At 21.4% G+C, this 20,631-nt stretch overlaps 5 protein-coding genes across 5 annotated transcripts; 2 read left to right on the top strand and 3 right to left on the bottom strand. All coding sequences in view use genetic code 6, as the record gives it.

Annotated features, from left to right (window-relative positions):
- Positions 1-2,321: 2,321 nt before the first annotated feature.
- TTHERM_00865030 (dioxygenase domain protein) lies at positions 2,322-3,563 on the top strand (the record flags this gene model as incomplete). The annotated part of the gene is made up of 1 exon (XM_001026743.3): positions 2,322-3,563. One exon carries the CDS (start codon positions 2,322-2,324, stop codon positions 3,561-3,563), a length of 1,242 nt encoding a protein of 413 aa, XP_001026743.2.
- Positions 3,564-4,901: 1,338 nt separating this feature from the next.
- TTHERM_00865040 (hypothetical protein) lies at positions 4,902-9,887 on the bottom strand (the record flags this gene model as incomplete). Its single annotated transcript, XM_001026744.3, has 4 exons — positions 9,637-9,887; positions 9,468-9,544; positions 9,265-9,407; positions 4,902-9,212 (listed from the first exon to the last, which is right to left on the bottom strand). Exons 1-4 carry the CDS (start codon positions 9,753-9,755, stop codon positions 4,902-4,904), a joined length of 4,650 nt encoding a protein of 1,549 aa, XP_001026744.2. The 5' UTR covers positions 9,756-9,887.
- Positions 9,888-10,209: 322 nt separating this feature from the next.
- On the bottom strand, positions 10,210-12,982 carry TTHERM_00865050 (origin recognition complex subunit 1, putative; the record flags this gene model as incomplete). Its single annotated transcript, XM_001026745.3, has 5 exons — positions 10,210-10,491; positions 10,547-11,102; positions 11,163-11,235; positions 11,293-11,496; positions 11,575-12,982. The coding sequence occupies 5 exons, from the start codon at positions 12,980-12,982 to the stop codon at positions 10,210-10,212; spliced, it is 2,523 nt and encodes an 840-aa protein (XP_001026745.2).
- Positions 12,983-13,388: 406 nt separating this feature from the next.
- Positions 13,389-14,175, top strand: TTHERM_00865060 (methyltransferase; the record flags this gene model as incomplete). Its single annotated transcript, XM_001026746.3, has 2 exons — positions 13,389-13,763; positions 13,822-14,175. 2 exons carry the CDS (start codon positions 13,389-13,391, stop codon positions 14,173-14,175), a joined length of 729 nt encoding a protein of 242 aa, XP_001026746.1.
- A 716-nt stretch (positions 14,176-14,891) lies between these two features.
- TTHERM_00865070 (hypothetical protein) lies at positions 14,892-19,724 on the bottom strand (the record flags this gene model as incomplete). The annotated part of the gene is made up of 1 exon (XM_001026747.2): positions 14,892-19,724. One exon carries the CDS (start codon positions 19,722-19,724, stop codon positions 14,892-14,894), a length of 4,833 nt encoding a protein of 1,610 aa, XP_001026747.2.
- Between the last annotated feature and the right edge of the window lie 907 nt (positions 19,725-20,631).

Below are 20,631 nucleotides of genomic sequence, written 5' to 3'. Positions count from 1 at the left end.
AAAGTAAACAAAGATTTTAACATTCAATTTAAAAACATTAAATATTTATTAAGGAATTTACCATACTTCGTAATTAATATTAATTTTCAATCTGAGATTCAAGCACTCCATGAAATCTTTAAAAGTAAGCTATTATAAAAAAAACCTTTCATTCTTTAATTGGTTAAAAGTGAACTTAGACTTCATAAAATAAATTTATACTTCTAATAAAAAATTCTTTAGCCTCAAATTTTCTAACATTAGAAAGAATAATCATAAAATTATTTCTATTCTATCATATGTTACAATCAATATATTTTATCGCTTATAAAAATATAATTTAAGTCTCCAATTCTCAATATATATATTATGTAAACAATGAACATATATATTTAGGTTATTATTTATTAGAAATTTGTATAAAGTTAAGCTACAACCATAATAAGGAAATAATAAATATATATAAAGGCTTTTCTTTAAAGTGCTAGTTAAGCAAGAGTAATAAATGTAGGTAGCTACTGGAATAAATATTTAACCATAAAAAAATATTTTACAAAAATAAAGATTTCTTAAAATCAAAAATTTGCAATATATCTAAAAAAAATAATTTAAATATAATGGTCCTTCAAACTTAAAATAAATAAGGAAAACATATATGGACTGTGTAATTAATAATTAAATAATTTTAGCTTTTTTGAAATAAAAAATTTAAACTTTGATGATGGTGAGTAATTTAAATAGAAGTAAGGAATTCATGTATACTTTATCTTTGCTTATAGAGCCTTACACTCAAATGAATAGAAACGTAAGATATCTTTCTTTTGTATAATTTTTATTTGTTGCGAGTGAATGATTGATTGATTAATTAATAACAAGATTTATTAAAAGATAATAAAGTTTTCATGAATTAAAGAGTGCTTGAATTATTTTTTTAAAGTACAAACATATGAACCTAACTAATTCAGGTGATTTAAAAATGCTAAAAGATCGATTAAAGTTAATAACATAAAAATAGCGCTTGGTAATATTAATTATTGCCCTTAAAATCCCATGAAATAAAAATAAAGTATTATATTAATCATTAAATGAAATTACTTAAAAAATATTACCTAAAAGACTATATTTATTAACAAGCAATTAGTTTTAAAAATAAAAATATTTAAATTTTAAATACTAATTTTTTTATTATTTATGAATTACAAAAAAATTTTATCTAAATTAAGGACTCATTGATTTCAAATATATTCTGTTTATTTAGATTAATGATAAATCATTATTTAATTTTAAGTGTTTTTACCAAAATATTAATTTACAGTGAAATTATGTTTGCTATCCATTTTTTAAATTTTTTGCTTTTTAATTATGGTGTAAGCTTAAAGTTAGAGAAAGCCTTTAAATTAATTCAAAATTTAGATAAAAATTATTGAAATTGTTTATTAATATTTAAATATAAAGTAATCAAAATTTTTATTTTAATTAAACTAATTTTGTAAATAGAATAAATATTATTTCATATTTTTAAATAGATATAATAAAATTTAAAATATCATTTTTAAATAGATATATATTAAATTTTGTGATTATAATAAATTAATTATTAGATATAAAAGGGAATTTATTCATTTATTTGTTTTGTAAGAAAGAAAGAATAAATCTTTTAATTTTCAACTCTAAACTGTAAACCAATTATAAGAAATTTTATTTAAAAAAATTCAATTAGAATATTTTTTATAGGCAATTATATTTTTTAAATTTATAGTTTTCTATTCTTTCTTTTATTTAAGATGCCTGTTTTTTAAAAATATATAATTTAAATAAATAATACTTAAAATAAATGAAGATACACACTACACAAAAACATATAATTGAAATAAATAATTTTTAAAGATGATACAATTAAAAGATCAAAGTAAAAAGATTAAATAACATGTTGTATATAACTTTATTAATTAAAATTGCATTTCAATGAATATATGGAATAAATTGAAAACCTAAAAATTTTAGTTTCACTTTATTTTTAATGAAATTTGAGAAGAAACAAATAAAGAAAGATAGAAAAATAAAAACAAAAAAAATGAAATAAATGTCACTTGAAATAAATTAAATAAATAATTAAAGAAGTAAATGAATAAAAAATAAATGTGTATTTATTTACAGTGATTTAAAATAAAAGAAGGTATTTAGACAAATTAAATAGGAAATTCTGATTAAATTTATTTATAAACAAAATTGACTTTTACATATTACTTTTTTTATTATTTTAATCTTTTGGATGTATTACATAATTAAATTAAGACTTTTTAACATATTATTTAGATGTAATACTAAATTGAAGGATATATATGTAAATTTAAAAGCGTTTGTACGTCATTATACTTAAATATATTTAAATTAATTTGACAAATTAAAACTCTACAATCAAAATTTAAAAAGTAAAATACCTAAACATGATTCACATTTTTAGAAGAAATCAATAAGCACTCATTTATTTGAATAAATAGATTTCAAAGTTCTCTACTACCACTAAAACAATATCTAAAGACCCTGTTGTATTTGATTACTCTGAAATTAGCAATAAAAATCTTGATCTTAGTGATAGAATTAAAGAAGCATATGGCCCTCAAGGAGTAGGCTTATGTCTTGTGAAAAACGTCCCAAATTATACTAAACTCAGAAGAGATCTCTTACCTCTAGCTTACTAGTTGGCAACTTTACCTTAGAATAAACTCTAAAAATTAATAAAGCCTGAGTATTTTCACTGTGTCGGATGGAGCCATGGAGTAGAACAATTCAATGGTAAGTATGACGTTTCAAAAGGTAGCTTCTATGGCTTCCCTCTCGATGATAGACCAGTTAAAGATCTTACCCCATAACAAAAAGAACAAGGAGGTTTTATTGTTGAAAATGTTTGGCCTAAGGAAGATCTCCCATAATTAGAAGGAGCTTTTAAGTCTTTTGGAACCTTAATGATCAGTACTGGAACTTTATTGGCTTATCATATTGATAAATATGTAAATGCTGTAGACTCGTCTTATAAAATTGGAACTTTAGAAAACGTAATTGGTAAGGGCAATGGACATTTAGCTAGGCTTCTTCATTACTTCCCCTCAAATGATGCAAAAACTGTGTCTGATGACTGGTGTGGATGGCATAATGATCATGGCGCTTTAACAGGTTTGGCATCTGCTCTTTACATAGATAAAGATGGTAAAGTCTTAGATAACTTTTTTGATGTAGAAGGAGGCCTCTATGCAAAAAATAGATTTGCTGAGTAGTAGAGACTTAAAATTCCTCAAGACTATCTAGCTTTCTAAATTGGAGAAACAGCTTAAATATTATCCGGAGGTATAGTAGAAGCAACTCCCCATTGTGTAGTAAGAGGACCAAAGACCATAGGAACTGGTATCTCCAGAAATACTTATGCTTGCTTTATGTAGCCAAATTGGGACTATGTTTTAACTCCTCCAATGAAAAACAAAATCTAAATTAAGGCTGCCTATGGAGTTCCACCCCTTGATAAGCGATGGAGCGAAGGCTTAAATTTTGCTTAGTTTGGTCTCAATACATTAAAAGCATATTCTTGATGAATTATATATTCTAAGTCTATTTTAAATATATTAGAATATTTTCTTCTCAAAATAAATTTATAACACAAATTAATATTCTAAAAATAAATACATTTAAAAAATACTTAGTGACTTAATAAATTATACAAATTTATAATTATATACTTTATGCGATATTCATTAATTATTGATTTTAAAATAGAAATTTATTCTTAGTATTTGAATTTAGAATTTAATTTTTTGTAAGAAAGTTTTTTAATAAATTAGTAAATTCAATTTCATGGCTTTATGAACATTTTTAAAAATATCTCAAATAAATTGTTCAACAATTTTATGATTTTATAATTTATTTTGAATTTTAAAGATTAAATTTATTTTATTTGCTTAAATTTGAAATAAGAAATATTTTGAATTCTATTTAGAAAATTATTGAATAAAAACTAATAGTTTTATTGTCAAATTTTATTGTATAAAATTTGCTTTAAAATTTAGAGTTGATATTTAAACATTAAAATTTTAATAGACTTTAACTCTCTATCTCTTAATAAATAAAAAATCATATTTAAAAATAAAAAAATTATGTGACTTTATTACTCAATTATATTTAAAGCAATTTTTTATATTTATTTACATTTAACCTTATAGATAATTAACTAAAGCTTTCAGTTTTAATATGTCTACATTTTAGCATGCATTCACTAAACTGGCATTTTTTTTTGCATCTTTCTTATCTAAACAAAGCTAGAATAGCTTAAATTATATTACTATATATAATTTGGCTTAGTAATTGCTTTATTAATAAGGTATAAATATTTATTTAAATATATTTTTTTCTTTTTAAAAAAGTGAATTTGAGTAACAATCAAACTAGATACAGTCTTACATTTAGTTACTTAATTAATAAAGTAACATTTATTATTAGAGGAGTAAAATATAAAGTATAAATTTACTAAAAATATTAACCAGCGCTTTATTTTAAATTAGCTAGATAAATTAATATTATTGTTTTTTTTAATATAAGAATTACAGAAGCTTTGAAAATATTAATAAAATTTTTATTTATGTAAATAACAATCCTAAATTTGTTTTTTGATGATCATACTAATTAAATTTTTTTTATTTTTATTATTTAAAATGAAATCTCCATCTATCTTTTTATTTTTTGGATTTTTGATAAATTTTAATTTAAAATATTTAATTATAAATTTATTTATTCAAATAAAAAAATTATTTTTTAAATTAACAATAAATTATTCTTTGTGGAAAATTATTTAATTTTAATTTATTATAAAAACATTTAAATCAACATTATTTATAAATGAAATTTTAGATTTTATTTGAAATATTAATTTTAACTCAATCATCAATAATTTCAATAAATTCTTCGTTTAAAGATATGTCGGAGTAACACTCCCAATCTTCGTTTTGACTCTTTTATTCTATTTTTATTATCTCGCTTGATGAATTTTTAACATTTTTTTAGTTTTGTAAATTTTAAGAATTTTTATCTTTGTTTGAATATTCAAATTACTTCATAAAGCAGTATTAGTATTCTAATTATGAAGAAGGTAGCTGTTAAGATTTTACTTGAGAAGAATTAATAGAAGGGCATTGCAAAATAATTTCGTTATCTTAATCTTTATGCAATTACTTAAGGATAATATCTTCAAAATCAGATTTTAATAACCTCCTTCTTTTTCTTTTTTATGAGTCGGTTTATGAATTACTCTAACTCTTTCTGTCTATTGATTCATTTGATTGAACACTATTTTATTTTTAAATAGATTATTTACATTAATCTATAGATTATCTATCAGTTTTTGTTTCACTTAGAGTTTATTTATTTTATTGATTATTTATTTATTTATTTTTTGTATTTATATTTGATTCTGTTGACTTATTTGTTTTATTAGAGTTATACTAGAAAATCTCTTCATCATCACTTATTTCTATAATAATTGGAGTTGTTTTAAGCTATTTTTTGGCATTTTCATCTTTTTGTTCAGCCTTTGAGGATTAATTTTATTCATTTTAAACCTTTTATGGTGTAAATTCTAAAAACTTATCTTATTTTTAAGTTGATGGCTAAGAATTAGGCACAGGTTCCTTTTTAAAAGGTATCTTAAATTTTTTTTTAATTATAGTTTATTTCGATTGGTTTATACTTATTTGCTTCTAGTTAGAATTCTAATTAGATTACTTTTAATTTTAATCTATATTTGATAGCTATTGTTGAGATATTTACTAGTCTTTCTTAAAGTTAAAGTCGAAAAGAGTTTTTTGCTTTTCTTTTTCTTCAGATTTAGTTAATTAATTATTTTAAGTTTACATTTTTTTAGAAATATGTTCTGGTGAAAGTTGATTACTTATTTTTTCTACTTAGCTGTCGTTATTTTTTATATTAATTTATTCTGAGATTTTTGATTACTATTGATCTTTTTTATTAGAAATTTGCTCTTACGAAATACTTGTCTTTTCAATCTGATAATCTTCATTTTTTATATCTATTTATTCAATTATTTTTGGTAATTCTTAATATTTTGATCCTAATTCTTCATCATCTTACATCAAATCAACATTTGAATTTTATTTTTATAAAGTTTAATCCTTATACTATATTTCATTATTTATGATGTTTTTTGGATTTAATTATTAAGATGCTTAATAATTTAAGACTTATTATAAATTATGAGTTTCTTTTTAAGAACTCTCAATATCAATGTCAATATCAAATTAGTCTTCTTCTTCCTCTTCTAAATCAATTGTACTATTATTCTATTTATTATTAGCAGTAATTTATTCGGTTTGTAAAGATTTTTAACTTTAAATTTGAATATTATTTATATTTTATTATTATTCAATATCACAAATGTTTAAATCCTCATTTGGTTAAAATTATATTTAATCTAAATCTTGTGATTGCTGATTTGAATTGATTTATTTTATATTTTCTTATGTTTAAACATCAAAAACATTATTACTTTATTATTTTTCAACATTTTCATTATTATAATCCTAATTATTGCTGATTTATTAGCTTTCTATTTGCATTTGGGTTTATTCTTATTTATTAATTGAATCTTTTTTTGGAGTTTAAATTATATTTTCAAATTTTACAAGTTCATTTAAATGTTCTTAATCTTATTTTTCTTAATAAGAATTATTCTATTAATTTACTTCTTCATATTAAGACTATTGCACTTCTTCTTGTGGTTAATTATTTGAATCCTAATTATTTTATATTTTATCCTAGCTTTTAATTTCTATTTAGGTTTATTAGCCAACCAAATACTAATTCTCTTCAAGTGAAATTTATTCATTGCGAATTTAGTTATTGTTCTTATTAGAGGGATCATTTTATTAATTAATAATATCTTATTTATTTTCATTTTAAATATTTTCTTTCTATTCACTAGTTTAATATAAATTTTGGATTAAGTTATCTGAATAGTTTTTATTAATATTTTATGTAACTATGTTAGTGGACGATTCTTCCTATTATTTCTAAGGAGTATTTTCTAAAATTTGTTTTTATTTTAAAGGTTAATTCTCCTAATATTAATTAGTTACTTCATCTTCGCTTTAAGAGTCATCTTCAATAGCTTCGATCAAGTATTTCCAATCTCGTTCTATTTTATTTTATTCTTTTTCCAATATTTTGCTTGTTTTTTTACTTTGTTGAGAGTCTTTGTCCTCTTTTTTATCGTTTTTATCAGAAATATTTCTTGAAAATTCTGAACTAAGCTATTTTTTTACAATTTCTTGAGACGATTGTAACTTATTTTAATTTTCTTCTGATACTTAATAAATATCTGAAGCTTTAATAAAGCCTGTAAATTCTTGAGATTAGCAACCTGAACTTTAGCTAAAGAGAAAATCTGCATCATTACCAATAAAATTTGTTGATTATTTTTGTATTTAAATTGGTGTAAATTGATTAAATAATGATTTTTGTAAATTATTGAGCTCTAAATTTTTTTAGTTTTAAAGATTAGAAATCTAATTTATTTTACAGATTTGCTAATTTTCAATTGTTTATTCTTTTTCAGCTGATTTCTTAAACTAATTTTTTTCTTTAATCAATTCATTGCTTTAATTATTTGCTACATTTGAAATGTTTGATTTGTTTTATTCGCTCTTTTTTAAATCATTTGAAATTTTATTTTACACTTAATTGGGAATTATTTATTAATTATCTTAATTTATTGATTTTTGGTTAGTTTAGAGTTAAGAAAATTATATAGAATCTATGAATTGGTTATTTTTTGTGTTCTTTATTGCCTCATCTTCATTGCTACTTTCTACAGCCATATTAGATTATTCTGATTAATTAGATTTTTATTACTTCTTTATAGGAATAGATTTTTTTATATCAAATTATCCCATATTGCAATTTTATTATTTCTCATTACCCTAATCATTCTTCTAAGGTGAAGGTGATTTAAATTTTTTTAAAAGCTTATTGGAAGTTTTACTGATGAATAGTTTTCTTATTTATTCAGATTTTTACTCTACACGATTGTACTTCTCACCAGATAATTATACTTAATCTTTTAATATTTGAGCTGATTAATAATTTTGTGTAGAATTCATACAAAAATATTAATCGTCTTTTACCTTCTAATTTTATGAGTTGCTCAAATATTATTCAATAGGGATATCTTCTTTGTTTACTTTATTTTTTTGTTAAATTTGTTACAATTTCATTTTTAAATTAGTAAAAGCTGAAATATTTTATTTAGTTGGTTCTTATGACTACTCGTTTGTATTTTATTTCAACTATTTATTTTATTATTGAGAATTAATAGTATTATCTTAATCTTAAATCTATTTTGAGCCATTTATTCCATTATCTTGATTTTTTTAAATAATATTATTAATTTCTTTAGAAACTGGCTACATCTTAGATGGTATGTCTTGTTATTTTTAAATGGATATTTCGTTAATATTTTTTTATTCTTTTAATAAGTTATTATTATTTTATTCTTTTACTAAATTATTATTATTTTATTCTTTTATCAATGAATAATTGTTTTATTATTTTATTAATGAATTACTATTTTATTAGGGTGTGTCATCATTTTTTAAACACTAATCTTAATTACTTTAAACAATAACTTATTTTTATTAATTTTTAGAATCACTTTAAGCGCTCAACTAGATATTTTCAACTTTTTATTAACTGCTTTAAACTTTATCTGAATTTAATAAATCTATATTTTTTTTATGGTTAAAGGAGAGCCCTTAATTTTTTATCAAACTTGACTCTTTTTCTAATGGTTTATCATTATTATGTTAATTGATAGTATTTGATAAACTAGATTTGTTATATGAAATTTATTTTGTTTATTTGAAGAATTTAGCTTTATTTATAAAAGCGTCAAAGCTAAACTAAAAATCTTGATCCTCTCCAAGGTAATTAAATTTACTTTAAGAATCTTAGCTTTTCTGTTATGAAATTATATTTTACAATTTATCTCCATTTTATTAATATTGATTTTAATCATTCTCTATTTTATTCTATAATTAATCCTACTTTTCTTAGCTGCTATCAGATTCTGAGAAAAGAGTTTTAGGATTTAATAATTTGACTTATTCTGCTTTTTAAGTATCGCATTTTAGATATTGTATAGGAATTACTCTGCTACCCTTAGGATTTTGTATTCCCTTTATATTAAATAGTATTTATTTTATTCAAAAACTTCATAATAATTTTTACTTCTTAAAATTTTTTAAAATTAATTGGAGCTCCTATTAGCATATCTAAATTTTAGTAAATGATTGAGAAATCATCAATTATAATCATATCTTACTTTTACTATTATTTGTTTAAATTAACCTTAAGTATCATAAACTTTTTTACTTAAAAATAAAATAAATGAATTTATAAAATAAAATACTTTACATTCTAAATTAATTTACATTTATTATGTTTAGGAATAGCGTTACCTATTATAAATACTTTTTTGTAATAAAAATAGCCATCAGATATTTCGATCCTAGTTAATGAATAAAAAAAAACATTATTAAATTAGTTAAAGGACATATCATATCAATAAATAGTAATGAATTTTGTTTTCAAAGTTTTTACTGCATTAAGCTTTCTTGGTTTAAAAATTATTTTGGTTCTGATAACAACTAAATAATAGAAGTATCTTCCTTTTTTTCTAGTAGATTTTGAATAGCATTTTCGCTTAACTTTGTAATCATTTTATAAAGATTTTGACTGAAGCACTTTAAAATCAAGTTAATAAGTTCGCCAAAAATTTATTTTGATAATAAGAAACTAGAATGTTGTTTCAAAGAAATAATATCTATGTTAATAAATTAAAAAGTAATATTTCTTATTTATTATCCAAACAAATTCTGATTAATTTATTTGAAATTTTACCTCCAATAATTATAATTTTTAAAATATCATTTAGCAGTCAATAAGTAATGGAAACCTTTTTACCACTTTAAGGATAAAATTGGAAAGTATTTAATATCTTAAGAAATTAGATTATATATTTATATATCTAGCTGGTATAAAATACGAAAGCATAAAATTTAGATATGTACAAAGTAGTATTATTAATTATAAGATATAATGTTCTAGATTAGCAGTAATTTAATCAATTAATTAAAAAAAAAGAGAGGTTATTTTAAAACAGATTCCGACTGTTCAGAATTAATGTTAGAATTTCAAATAAATTTCATCTTCTTTTAGAGAGTTAGTGACATCATCAACACTAAAATTAGAATTAATTTAAATGTCAACAACATGACAAAAGTGTTTCTTATTAGGATCTAAACCAATTAATTGTGTATCTTTAACTATTTCTTTTTCCTTCAATTGTATTAAATTTAAAACAGAAAGTTAGTTCAGGACCATTTTCATTTGATTATAATTAATAGTTTCGTTTTTACCTAGATTGCTCAACATTATTCTATATCTATTATAGCTCTATATCATAAATATATAAATAAAAATTATATAAATTTAGAATTTAAATATTTACCTCTGACAAGTAAGCTACTGGTATTCCTCTGTGCTTATTTTCTAAAGCTATAGAAAGAATCATCAACTTATGATGAAATTAAAGTTTTTAAATTGAATATAGAATAGGAGAAGAGTATAACTAGCTATACGATTTTTAAATCATAGGAATAGTTACTTTTGTAACATTTTAATTTTAAAAGTTTTCTAACTGACATATTTCAACAGCTTTTCTTAACACTTTCAATGTTTTTCTTATATCTGAAGATGAAATAGCAATTTTTCTGCATGTATATTCTATTGCATTTTACTCAAACACTTCCCTAACTTTTTCCTAATTTTTAAGTCTAGTAGCAATAATTTCCTGTATTTATTTATGATTATACTAATTAAAAACAAGTCTTCTACTTCCCATTCTACTTTTAATTTTGTTCATCAAAATTTCTGGTAAATTCATAGTATTAGCTATCCCAATAATAGTTAATTTTGAGTATTTATGATGAGGCCATTCCATTAAGTTATAAAGTAAATCCTAATCTTATGTGACTAAATAATCTAATTCATCTAAGAGAATCACCCTGAATTTAATTAAAATAGTATTTTAAATATAGTTTTATTATTTTTTAGTCAAAAATTACTTATTTTTATTATCAATATTTTCTCCATAGCTTTAGTATGTTTTTGAAAGTTTTCCACGAGTGAAAAGCTCATCTAATAAAATTAAAACAATAAATTAATTTTTTAAGTATTAATAAATTAATTGCTTACTTAAAATTTAACAGGCTTTTTATTTTGATGTGCAATTTTTCCCAGTTATTGTTTTAACGAGTATATAGTATAAATTTTCTGGGTTACTTAAATTCATAGCATTAATGTGAATGAAAGTAAATTCATCTTTTTTTTCATTTTATAATTTTTTAATCACTTCCAAAAAACTTGCTGTCTTTCCTATACCAGGAACACCTGAAATATCTAAATTTTTAATTTATGATTAATAAATTTTTTTAAATTTTATGAAAATTTAAAAAGAATTTAAAATTAATTGATTACACAAGCAATTAGAGCTACCATTATTGCCTAAACCTTCATTTATAAATTCTAAAATTTATTTCTTTTCATCTTCTCTACAAGGAATTTCTTCTGGCAATGAATATTCTTATAGCATTTCTATAGCTTAATCATAAATATTATGTTTTGGTTTAACATTTATTTTTTAATAATTCTTGTCTTCAATACGTAACTCTTTTTTGGCGGGTTTTTATTAATAAATTAGCGCTTAAAAGTTAAAATGTTCGCTGGCTTGAGTTAATTTTTAAGATTCTTTAGATGAAGATTTCTTTTATTATTTCTCTTCGTACTCTTTTTATTATTATATCTCCTTAATGTTTCTTCTATCTAACAATGCTTCTTATTTACTTTTTCTCCCCCTCTTTTTAGGTGTTTTTTACTAATCTGTCTCTTTTTCTTAAATTTTATCATTTAATATCTCTACTTATTTAGGCTTTCTTCCTCTTTTAGGTTTTTCACTTTCAATTAATGATGGATTCTTGTCTTTGCTTGTATCAATTTTTTCTTTAGAATTCATTTTTTAATTTTGCTTTTCCGAATTTATTGTTTTGTTTTTTGAAGCACTTTTTGCCTTTGTATCTTATAACTCTGTAAGTTCAAAATTTTATTGGCTACGAGTAATCCTTTTGCTGGCAGTTGATTCTTTAACTTACTATTTTTCTTAACTCTTTTACTAGCTAGAAGAATATGTTTTTTTAATTTTAAGGCTATTTTTACTTCTTCCTCTACTATCTATCATATTTTTATTTTTATTTTACTTTACATCTACAGACTATTCATTTTTATCTATATCTATTTCATTATCATTATTATATACAGAAACTGAAATATGACAATCTGAAATTTCATATTCACTTTCATTTTCATCATTGCTGGAATCAATAGTAACAATATTATGATTATTTTTAGTTTTTTCTAAATTATCATTTTTATTCTTTTGCTTATTGTATTCCCTTTTCTTTGATTCAGTGTGTATTTATTACTCAATTACAGCTTTTGTTAGCTATTATGATTTTAATTGTTATTTCTACTATTTAGTCAAATTTATTATTGTTTTATTTGATTCTTAAGTTTTTTTTAATTTTTATTCATTTTATTTAGGTATCTCAATTTTAAATGCTCTTTTTTAAGGCTTTTTTTCTGATTCTTTTGTTGAATTCTTAGATTTACTTTTAGATTATTATTGTTTATTTTTATCTTTCTAGACGAAAATATTGGGTTCTTAAACCGAATCTATCATCTCATCTTTTGACTTTAATCTTTAACTCCTTTTTATCTTTTCATTGCTTTAAGTTATATTATTGCTTTTGCTTCTACTTTTGCTAACTGATTTTTATTGCTACTTTCCTTTTTTTGGATCTATTGACCTTTATGTATTTCTTGTGTTCATTTTGAAGATAATTTTTTATTTTTGATTTATTTAATCTAAAGATATTTTTATAAACTAATTTGAGCAAAATTTAATTGTTAAAATTTTAAAATGACAAATTATTTCAAATAATTTTGAAAATTTATTTTTTAATTAACTGAAAAATATTTTATTTGTGAAATTTCTAAAATAATTAAATAAGATTTTAATTTTATACTTTTTAATAAATTAATTTTAATAAAAATAGTATTCGAAATGAAAATATATTTTGGTAGTATTAGATTGCTTTTAGGCTTTGCAATTTTGTATAACATGAACTCAATCAAGGTTTAAATTTATCTTTAAAATTGTAAAATAACAAAATTTTAATTAATAATTGTGATATTAGAAATAAGATATTTAACTAATTTTGTATTAATTAATAAAAATGGAGGACAATTTCGATTGCGATTTATTTATAAATAAAGATTATGTAGAAAAGGAATTCAAATACAAAGATTGTGTTCAAAAATATAAAGCTTCTACAAGCGCTTCAACTGATTTTGATTTAACTGGTTAAATTGTTTGGAGAGCTGCTGAATAGTTGGCAGAGTTTATTGTAGAAAATAAAGAAATATTTAGGGATAAGGTAGTTTTAGAAGTAGGAGCAGGAGTAGGCCTTTCAGGATTAGTTTGTGCCTAATATGCTAAGTAAGTATACATTACAGATGGTAATGATATAGTTTGTGAATTGATGGAAATGAATGCTTAATATGCTTAAAATAATAATGTAGTTATGGAGAAGTATTGCTGGGGAGATTTAGTAAATATTATTTATTTAAAATACCAAACAAGACAATAATATGTTTATTATAAAATAGTCATATTTAGAAAAGAGAAAGGATATAAAATTTGATATAATTATCGGAGCAGACATTATGTTTTGGGAGTCTTCAATTGAACCTTTGGCTATTACTTTAAAGCAAGCATATGAATTATATCCTTAAATTTTAGTATACACTGCTACAAGAGTAAGAGCAAAACATTCTGAAGATAGATTTGATCAAAGATTATAAGAGAGAAATTTAGAAAGAATCGTTTTATATTCCGAAGGTGAAAACAAATTCTATAAAATATTTAATAAAAGCAATAACAATGTCCAAGATTCTGATTTATCTAGATATGTTATTCCTGAACAAAAAAGAGCTGAATTAAATCAAAAATAAAGTGAATGATGAATTAATTAATTAATTAATTAATTAATTAAATTGTGGCTGTACCTATTTTTTTATTATTAATATTGTTAGATTTTAAATAATATTAATTTACAATTGTTTATTTGGAATATTAATTTAAATAAATTTCATTAAAGAAAATAATTCCTAAAGAATATACAAAATTTTATATTCTAAAAAAAAATATTAATATTGAGGTTTCTAAATACCTAGTAATCTAAATTATATAATAAATATACAATTATCATCCACATGAGATTAATTAAATATTAAAATGAAAAAAAATTAAAGTAACTAAAGAAAAATATTAATTTAAAATATTTCACCTAGTCTTAAAAAATAGTGATTAAATTATTTCTATTAAATTACGAATCATAAAGTTATGTGAAAAATCTAATTTGAAAATTTTTATTTTATTAAATAATATTATTTAAATCTACTTATTTAATTTCAAATTTGATTAGTAAATTTTAATAAATATTTATTTGAATAACTAAAGACCAAAATTAAATAAATTTTAAATATCAACAGAATTTGCTTTATATTTTGCTCTTTTTTAATTAATCTCAAAATTTTTAGAAAATAGAATTTGGTTGAAATTTAATGAAGAATTTTAAATATAAAAAATAAAATGATATCTGAATAATATTATCTAATATATATTTAAACAATATAAAACTATAAAATAGAAAACTTTTAAAATTTATAATTTTTAATCACTATAAATATTTATTAGTTTCATTCACTAAACTCTTAAAATTACTAACATAAAACTCTAAAAATTCTTTATTGGTAAGATCTAGCATCCAATTATGCTCTTTATTACTTGCTTTTTAAATAGTATTTTTTTTATCTATATACTATTAAAATAGTGGAGAGTTAAAGTTGAAGAACTCTAAGTTTTGCAAGCTTCCAAACTCATCATTAATCCAACTAATCTCAACATTTTAGTCAATTATTATTTATTATTATTATTTTGGAAGATGAAAGAATAGCTTTAAAAATGCACAGCTAAATTCTTCTACATTCACACTCCTATTTATACATAGTACCTCTATTAGTATAGGAGTGATGATAAACAGCACAAGATCATTCACACTTTTGATGTCTATTTTTTCTGATGAAATATATCCATCATGATCACTATCCAATACTGAAAATATTTAATAAATCCTCTACTTAAAATTAAGGTTAAAATTAGATTTTTCATTTATACTTTAAGATACTTCTTAGTTCACCTTTTATATTTCTTACTTGCTTTATTTAATTTTATTTAAGGATGTACTGCTATTATTTAAAATTTGTTTTGAGTAAAAGCTATTATCACTTTAATTTTATTTAGATCTTCCTAAGTTAAATGAAGAGCTCCTTTTTTATATTTGCTAATTATTAGCTTTAAAATTATTATTTAATTATTGATTGGATTAATTATGTAAAAGACTATTATTCTTCTATTTTTGATTTATATTTTATTTATTTAAAGAAGCTTTTGAAAGATTTTGTTTTAAAGATTATTCTCTTGGTAATTGTTGTTATTATTACTTGAACAGTTATTTTTAGTAGAGTTCGCTATATGGGCCTTAAAGTTGCTAATTTAATTTATTTTATTCGATAAAAGGAGAGATATTAAGTTTAACTTATTTAACATCACTCAAAATTTAAGAAGGATTACTCTTCATAATACTATTAAAAATAGTTTACTTAATTTAATCAAAGTTCTCTTATTTTTCCATGTTATTTCTCTTCTGCTGGATTGAATTTTTAGTATTAGGAGTACACTGCAATATTTAAAAACTATCTTAGTTCCTTTGAGTTTAATTTTCAGATCCTCTTGCAGTAAATATGTTGATTTACTAGTTAGTATAATTGCGGTTTGTATTAGGTGTTTTTTATTATGTTTAATTGCTATCATAACCTTTGGATGATATGCAAGAGGATCCTCTTGCTGTTGATAAATTGCTTTATGCAAAGCTTTGATTTTCATTTTGATATTGCAAAGATTACTATTTTAATTAAATCTAGTTTTAATTTAAATTCTTTTAAGAGTGATTCTAACTAAAAAGATTCCTTTTTACAGAAGATAGATTTTAATTTACTAATGATCTGTTGCTTGATTATACACTCAAATTATTACTATTCTAATGATGCCCTTTACTATTAGAAGATAATGGTGGTAATTAATATTAAATTTTTTTATTACTGGCACTATTATATAACTAATTTTTATTATTTTATATTGATATAGCTTGTTAATTCTTATAACCTGAATTTTATTGCTAAAACTCTTTTTATTTTGAAATTACTTATTAAGTTATATCTGTCAATTATTATTCATCTTAATTATTTACCAATTAAGATTAGTCAATCTACTATTAAGATAGAATTATAAAGTTACCTTGCTATTTGCTGACTATCTGCTTGTCATGCTAACAAATATCGAATTCTTGTTAATAAATAGGTTGATTACCTTCATGATTCTACTCATATTATTGATAATTCTCAAATTTATATTTATTAAATGGAATATTAGTATTAAAAGTTCCTGCTTCTTCGTTAATCTACTATAATATTCTTTAGTTATGTATTTCATCTTCTTCTATTCTCGTTTAGCAGACTTTGTATAAACCAGGTAATATTTCTTATTATTTTTCATCAAAAATTCTTAGAGACTCTGTATTTATAGATTATTTATCTTTTTGGATAGAAGAGTAATTTGTTATTCCATCAAACATATTTGAAATCTCTCTGTTTTATTAGCTGTTATTGTAGTTTTTATTATTCGTTGTTTAAAGCTAAGATTTCTAAATATCTTAATTACTATATATTTTATCTAGATCACTCTTTAATGAATTTGTATCTTAGTTCTTAAAATCATCAAATTGTGAAGCTAGACTGCTCATATTTTACTTTTAAACTTTAACATCTTTGTTTTTTAATAGATTTTGTGCTTAAATTAAATCACTTTTTAAATCATGTTTCTTGCTTTAAGAATTAAACTAATTTATTTGATCTTGCTCTTAATTTAAACCAAAGAAAAAAGCTTTGTGCTCTTTAATAGCATTTTAGTTTCCAATTTCGACTGAATTCATTGAGGTTGGAGAGTAAAAACTAGAATTTTTAACATTGAGGTGTGCAGCTAGTTTTAAATTTTAAGATTAATTCTCGAGCAGTTATTAGTTTTCTGATTATCTTAGTACGAATTCACTCACATCGTTGTATTTCATCTCCTCTACAGGGGAAATAATCTTTACAGAATATTTACCTGATTAAATTGCTTGTTCCTTCTTACTTGATTGATATTTTTCAAGGGAGTAACTTGCTTTCTAATTAAATTAAAATTGTTTACTCTATCGAGCTGACTCTTGAGATTCTTGATACTTCAAAATATCATAACGATTAAAATGGTTACTTGACTAATCATTTTCATTCTGAGGTTATTACTTGGTGTTTGGACTTTCTTAATTGATAGATTTCTGTAATGGAGATTTCTCTACACTATTATATGCTTTGTTTGATTCATACTAAAGAGAATAATTATTCCTTCTACGATTAAATTCTTATTGAATATTTTATTACTATGCTAGAGATTTTTAAATGCATTATTTTAGCAATTCAATATTTTAGTATTATGATTATATTTGATCCTCAAAAATATTTTTTACATTTATTTATTCATTCATTTTTTATGTTATATTTTCTATCGGATTTAATGTTATAGTTATTGCTGCAACTGAGTTCGGATCTACCTTTGTACTGATTTAATTATTATCCTCATCTGATTCTGTTTATTTTTTCTTTTCATTTGTTTAACCATCTTTCTAATTTGGTATCTATTTTAAAAACTAGCTATTTTAATCTTTTTTCAAATCACAATCTTCTTACAAGTCAGAAAGCTTTAATTCATAAATTAATGATTTATAAGGTAACTCAAACACCTGCTCAGAAACTGAACAGTTAACATTTTAAGATTTATTTTATATTTAAACACTATTCTCTTAATTTTAAATAAAATTGCCTTAATTACCAAAGTTTTAAAATGAATTTTAAGAGCAAAATTCAAACGTATTACTTTCTAAGCTAACTAATGGAGTGATTCCTTTTTAAGTTACTTAAAACACTGCTGATTCTTAGTTATTCACAAACTTTTGAGCATTATTATTTGAGAATACATTATTTTATTTGTTATTAGTTTTATTTTTAGGAGTTTAGAATGAATTATAGTGGTTTAAAGCTTCTTGTAATCTTTCAATTATGAAATTGCAGTATTTAGATAAATCCATATTATTTTTAATGCAAAAATCATAAGCTAACCTAGAAATCTGATCATCTTCAAAAACGTTGATCACTTCTTAACGAGCATCTGGTGTTTCAACTATCATGCTAAAAAGCAATTATTTTTTTAAAATACTCGGTTAGTTAGAATTAATCTAATCAAGCTATAAATGGCTCATTTTAGAAAAAGGATTTTATACTTGAAAATTTTCAACACATTAATTTTTCATGTTATTTTCATAAAGGCTCTCAATATTTGAGTTTATTTATGAAGTTTGCCTTTGCGTAAATAAACTTTGGTAACTTTGATTTTGCTTACGAGAAATTATGGAAGATTAATCATTCATACTAGCTCTTCTAGCTAGTATTTTGTTATATTGATTATTATTTTAGTAATTATTTTTTGAAATTATTCCTTGTAAGTTTACATTTGAGTTATTATTAGCTTTTAATTAGACCCTATCTATTTGTTTTTCCTTATAGTCGTTAATTATTTAATTATCTTTCAACTCGCCAACTTAATTAACTACTTTTTTGTAGAAGTTAGTATTTTGATTTGAGTTTTCAAGTCTCTAAGAGATTTATTCTTTTAAAGATTATCTGGTAAATTCGTTTGTATTGCGATGATTTGCTGCATTTTAGCCACTCTACACATAATTATTATAATGTTAAGAAATACTTTGTTACTCGCTATTATTTAAATTGTTATAAATATTTATTAAATTTTATTCACTAGACTTATTGTTTTCTTATTTAATAGTAAATGCTATACTGTTAGAGTTATCATTTCCAATGTCACTATAATTTCCAATTATTGAGCTTATATTATTATTAATGAATTTTGAGCTATTTAAAATATATGATTCGGAATTGCTTAACATGTTAATATCGCTATTAACTTTCTAAGCATAGTTTGTTTATTACTGCTTTTAAAAAATAAAATTATCATTTCCACTTATCTAGGACTACTCATTGCTATAATTCTGGAGATCATTAAATAATTACATTGAGTTTTAATTCATAAGTTAACTTTAGCTCTTTGTGATTATTTCCTTATCTTTCATTTAATGCTAAATTCTATTAAACATATAATCATTTTATAGAACATCTCCTTATTAAATCGATTGCTTAATCTATATTTGTGAATAATCCATAAATAAGTCCTCTGGAGTTAATTAATCTAAATCTTCACTGCTTTATCCCTAAGAAGCCTTTATTTATGAGATTTAAGCTTTTTATTACCTTTTAGAAATAGAGCTGTAAGGACTAAATGTCATTTCTTTGCTTTTATTAAACAGCATTGCTGTTGATAATTAATTAGCTTTAATTTTGTTGTTTCTTCAATAATTAAAAAATTAATTTCTTATGGAATATCATTAGAAAAAAATATAAAGATACGAAAAAAAATAAAAACAATATTTTAATGTATTAATTGATATTTAATTTTTACTGATTCTTTATTTTTTAAATATTTAATTAGCGAATAGTTGCTTAATTTCAAATATTGCAAATTAATCACTGATAATAAATAATTTTTCATATATGATTGCTTAATAAATTCATAAAAGTTTACAATGTATTCGTTAGATATATTTGAATGATAATTAGATGATTAAAAATTAGAATAATGTTGATTTTTATTAGAAAAAGCAAGTTTTATTTAAAATTTTTAACATTTTAAATATATAGATGGATAGATAGATACCATCATGATAAAAGTGAGTTTCCGAAAAAATAAATATTCTTTACAATTAATATTTTATATTTTAATAAAAAAAAAAGTTTTGTAATGAATAAATAAATAATATATTAATAAAAATTAAAATTAATAAAACTCTCTTTAGCAAATAGAAATTAATTAAAGTAAAATTCATAATTTGCTCATGCAAAATAGAAAAAGTTGTAATACCTTAAATCCCCAAATAATTATCAAATCCATTTCGATTTTTCTGAAATCTAAAATGGTGTAATATGTTTTTGTATGTTAGATAACCATAAAGAAAAAAGATTAAAAATGAAAGAGATGAAGTAAATAATTTAGAAATATATAAAATAAGATAAGATATAAATCAATTAAGTTATATTTAAATTCATTAAAAATTATCTATCTTTTAATAATCTAAAATTTTAAAAATAAACATAAAAAATTTTTTATTATAATATTTAATTCATGAAATCATATAA

The sequence above is a fragment of the Tetrahymena thermophila genome (assembly GCF_000189635.1).
Source record: "Tetrahymena thermophila SB210 genomic scaffold scf_8253984, whole genome shotgun sequence".
Lineage (NCBI taxonomy): Eukaryota > Ciliophora > Oligohymenophorea > Hymenostomatida > Tetrahymenidae > Tetrahymena > Tetrahymena thermophila.
This window is presented reverse-complemented; position numbering and strand designations above follow the sequence as displayed.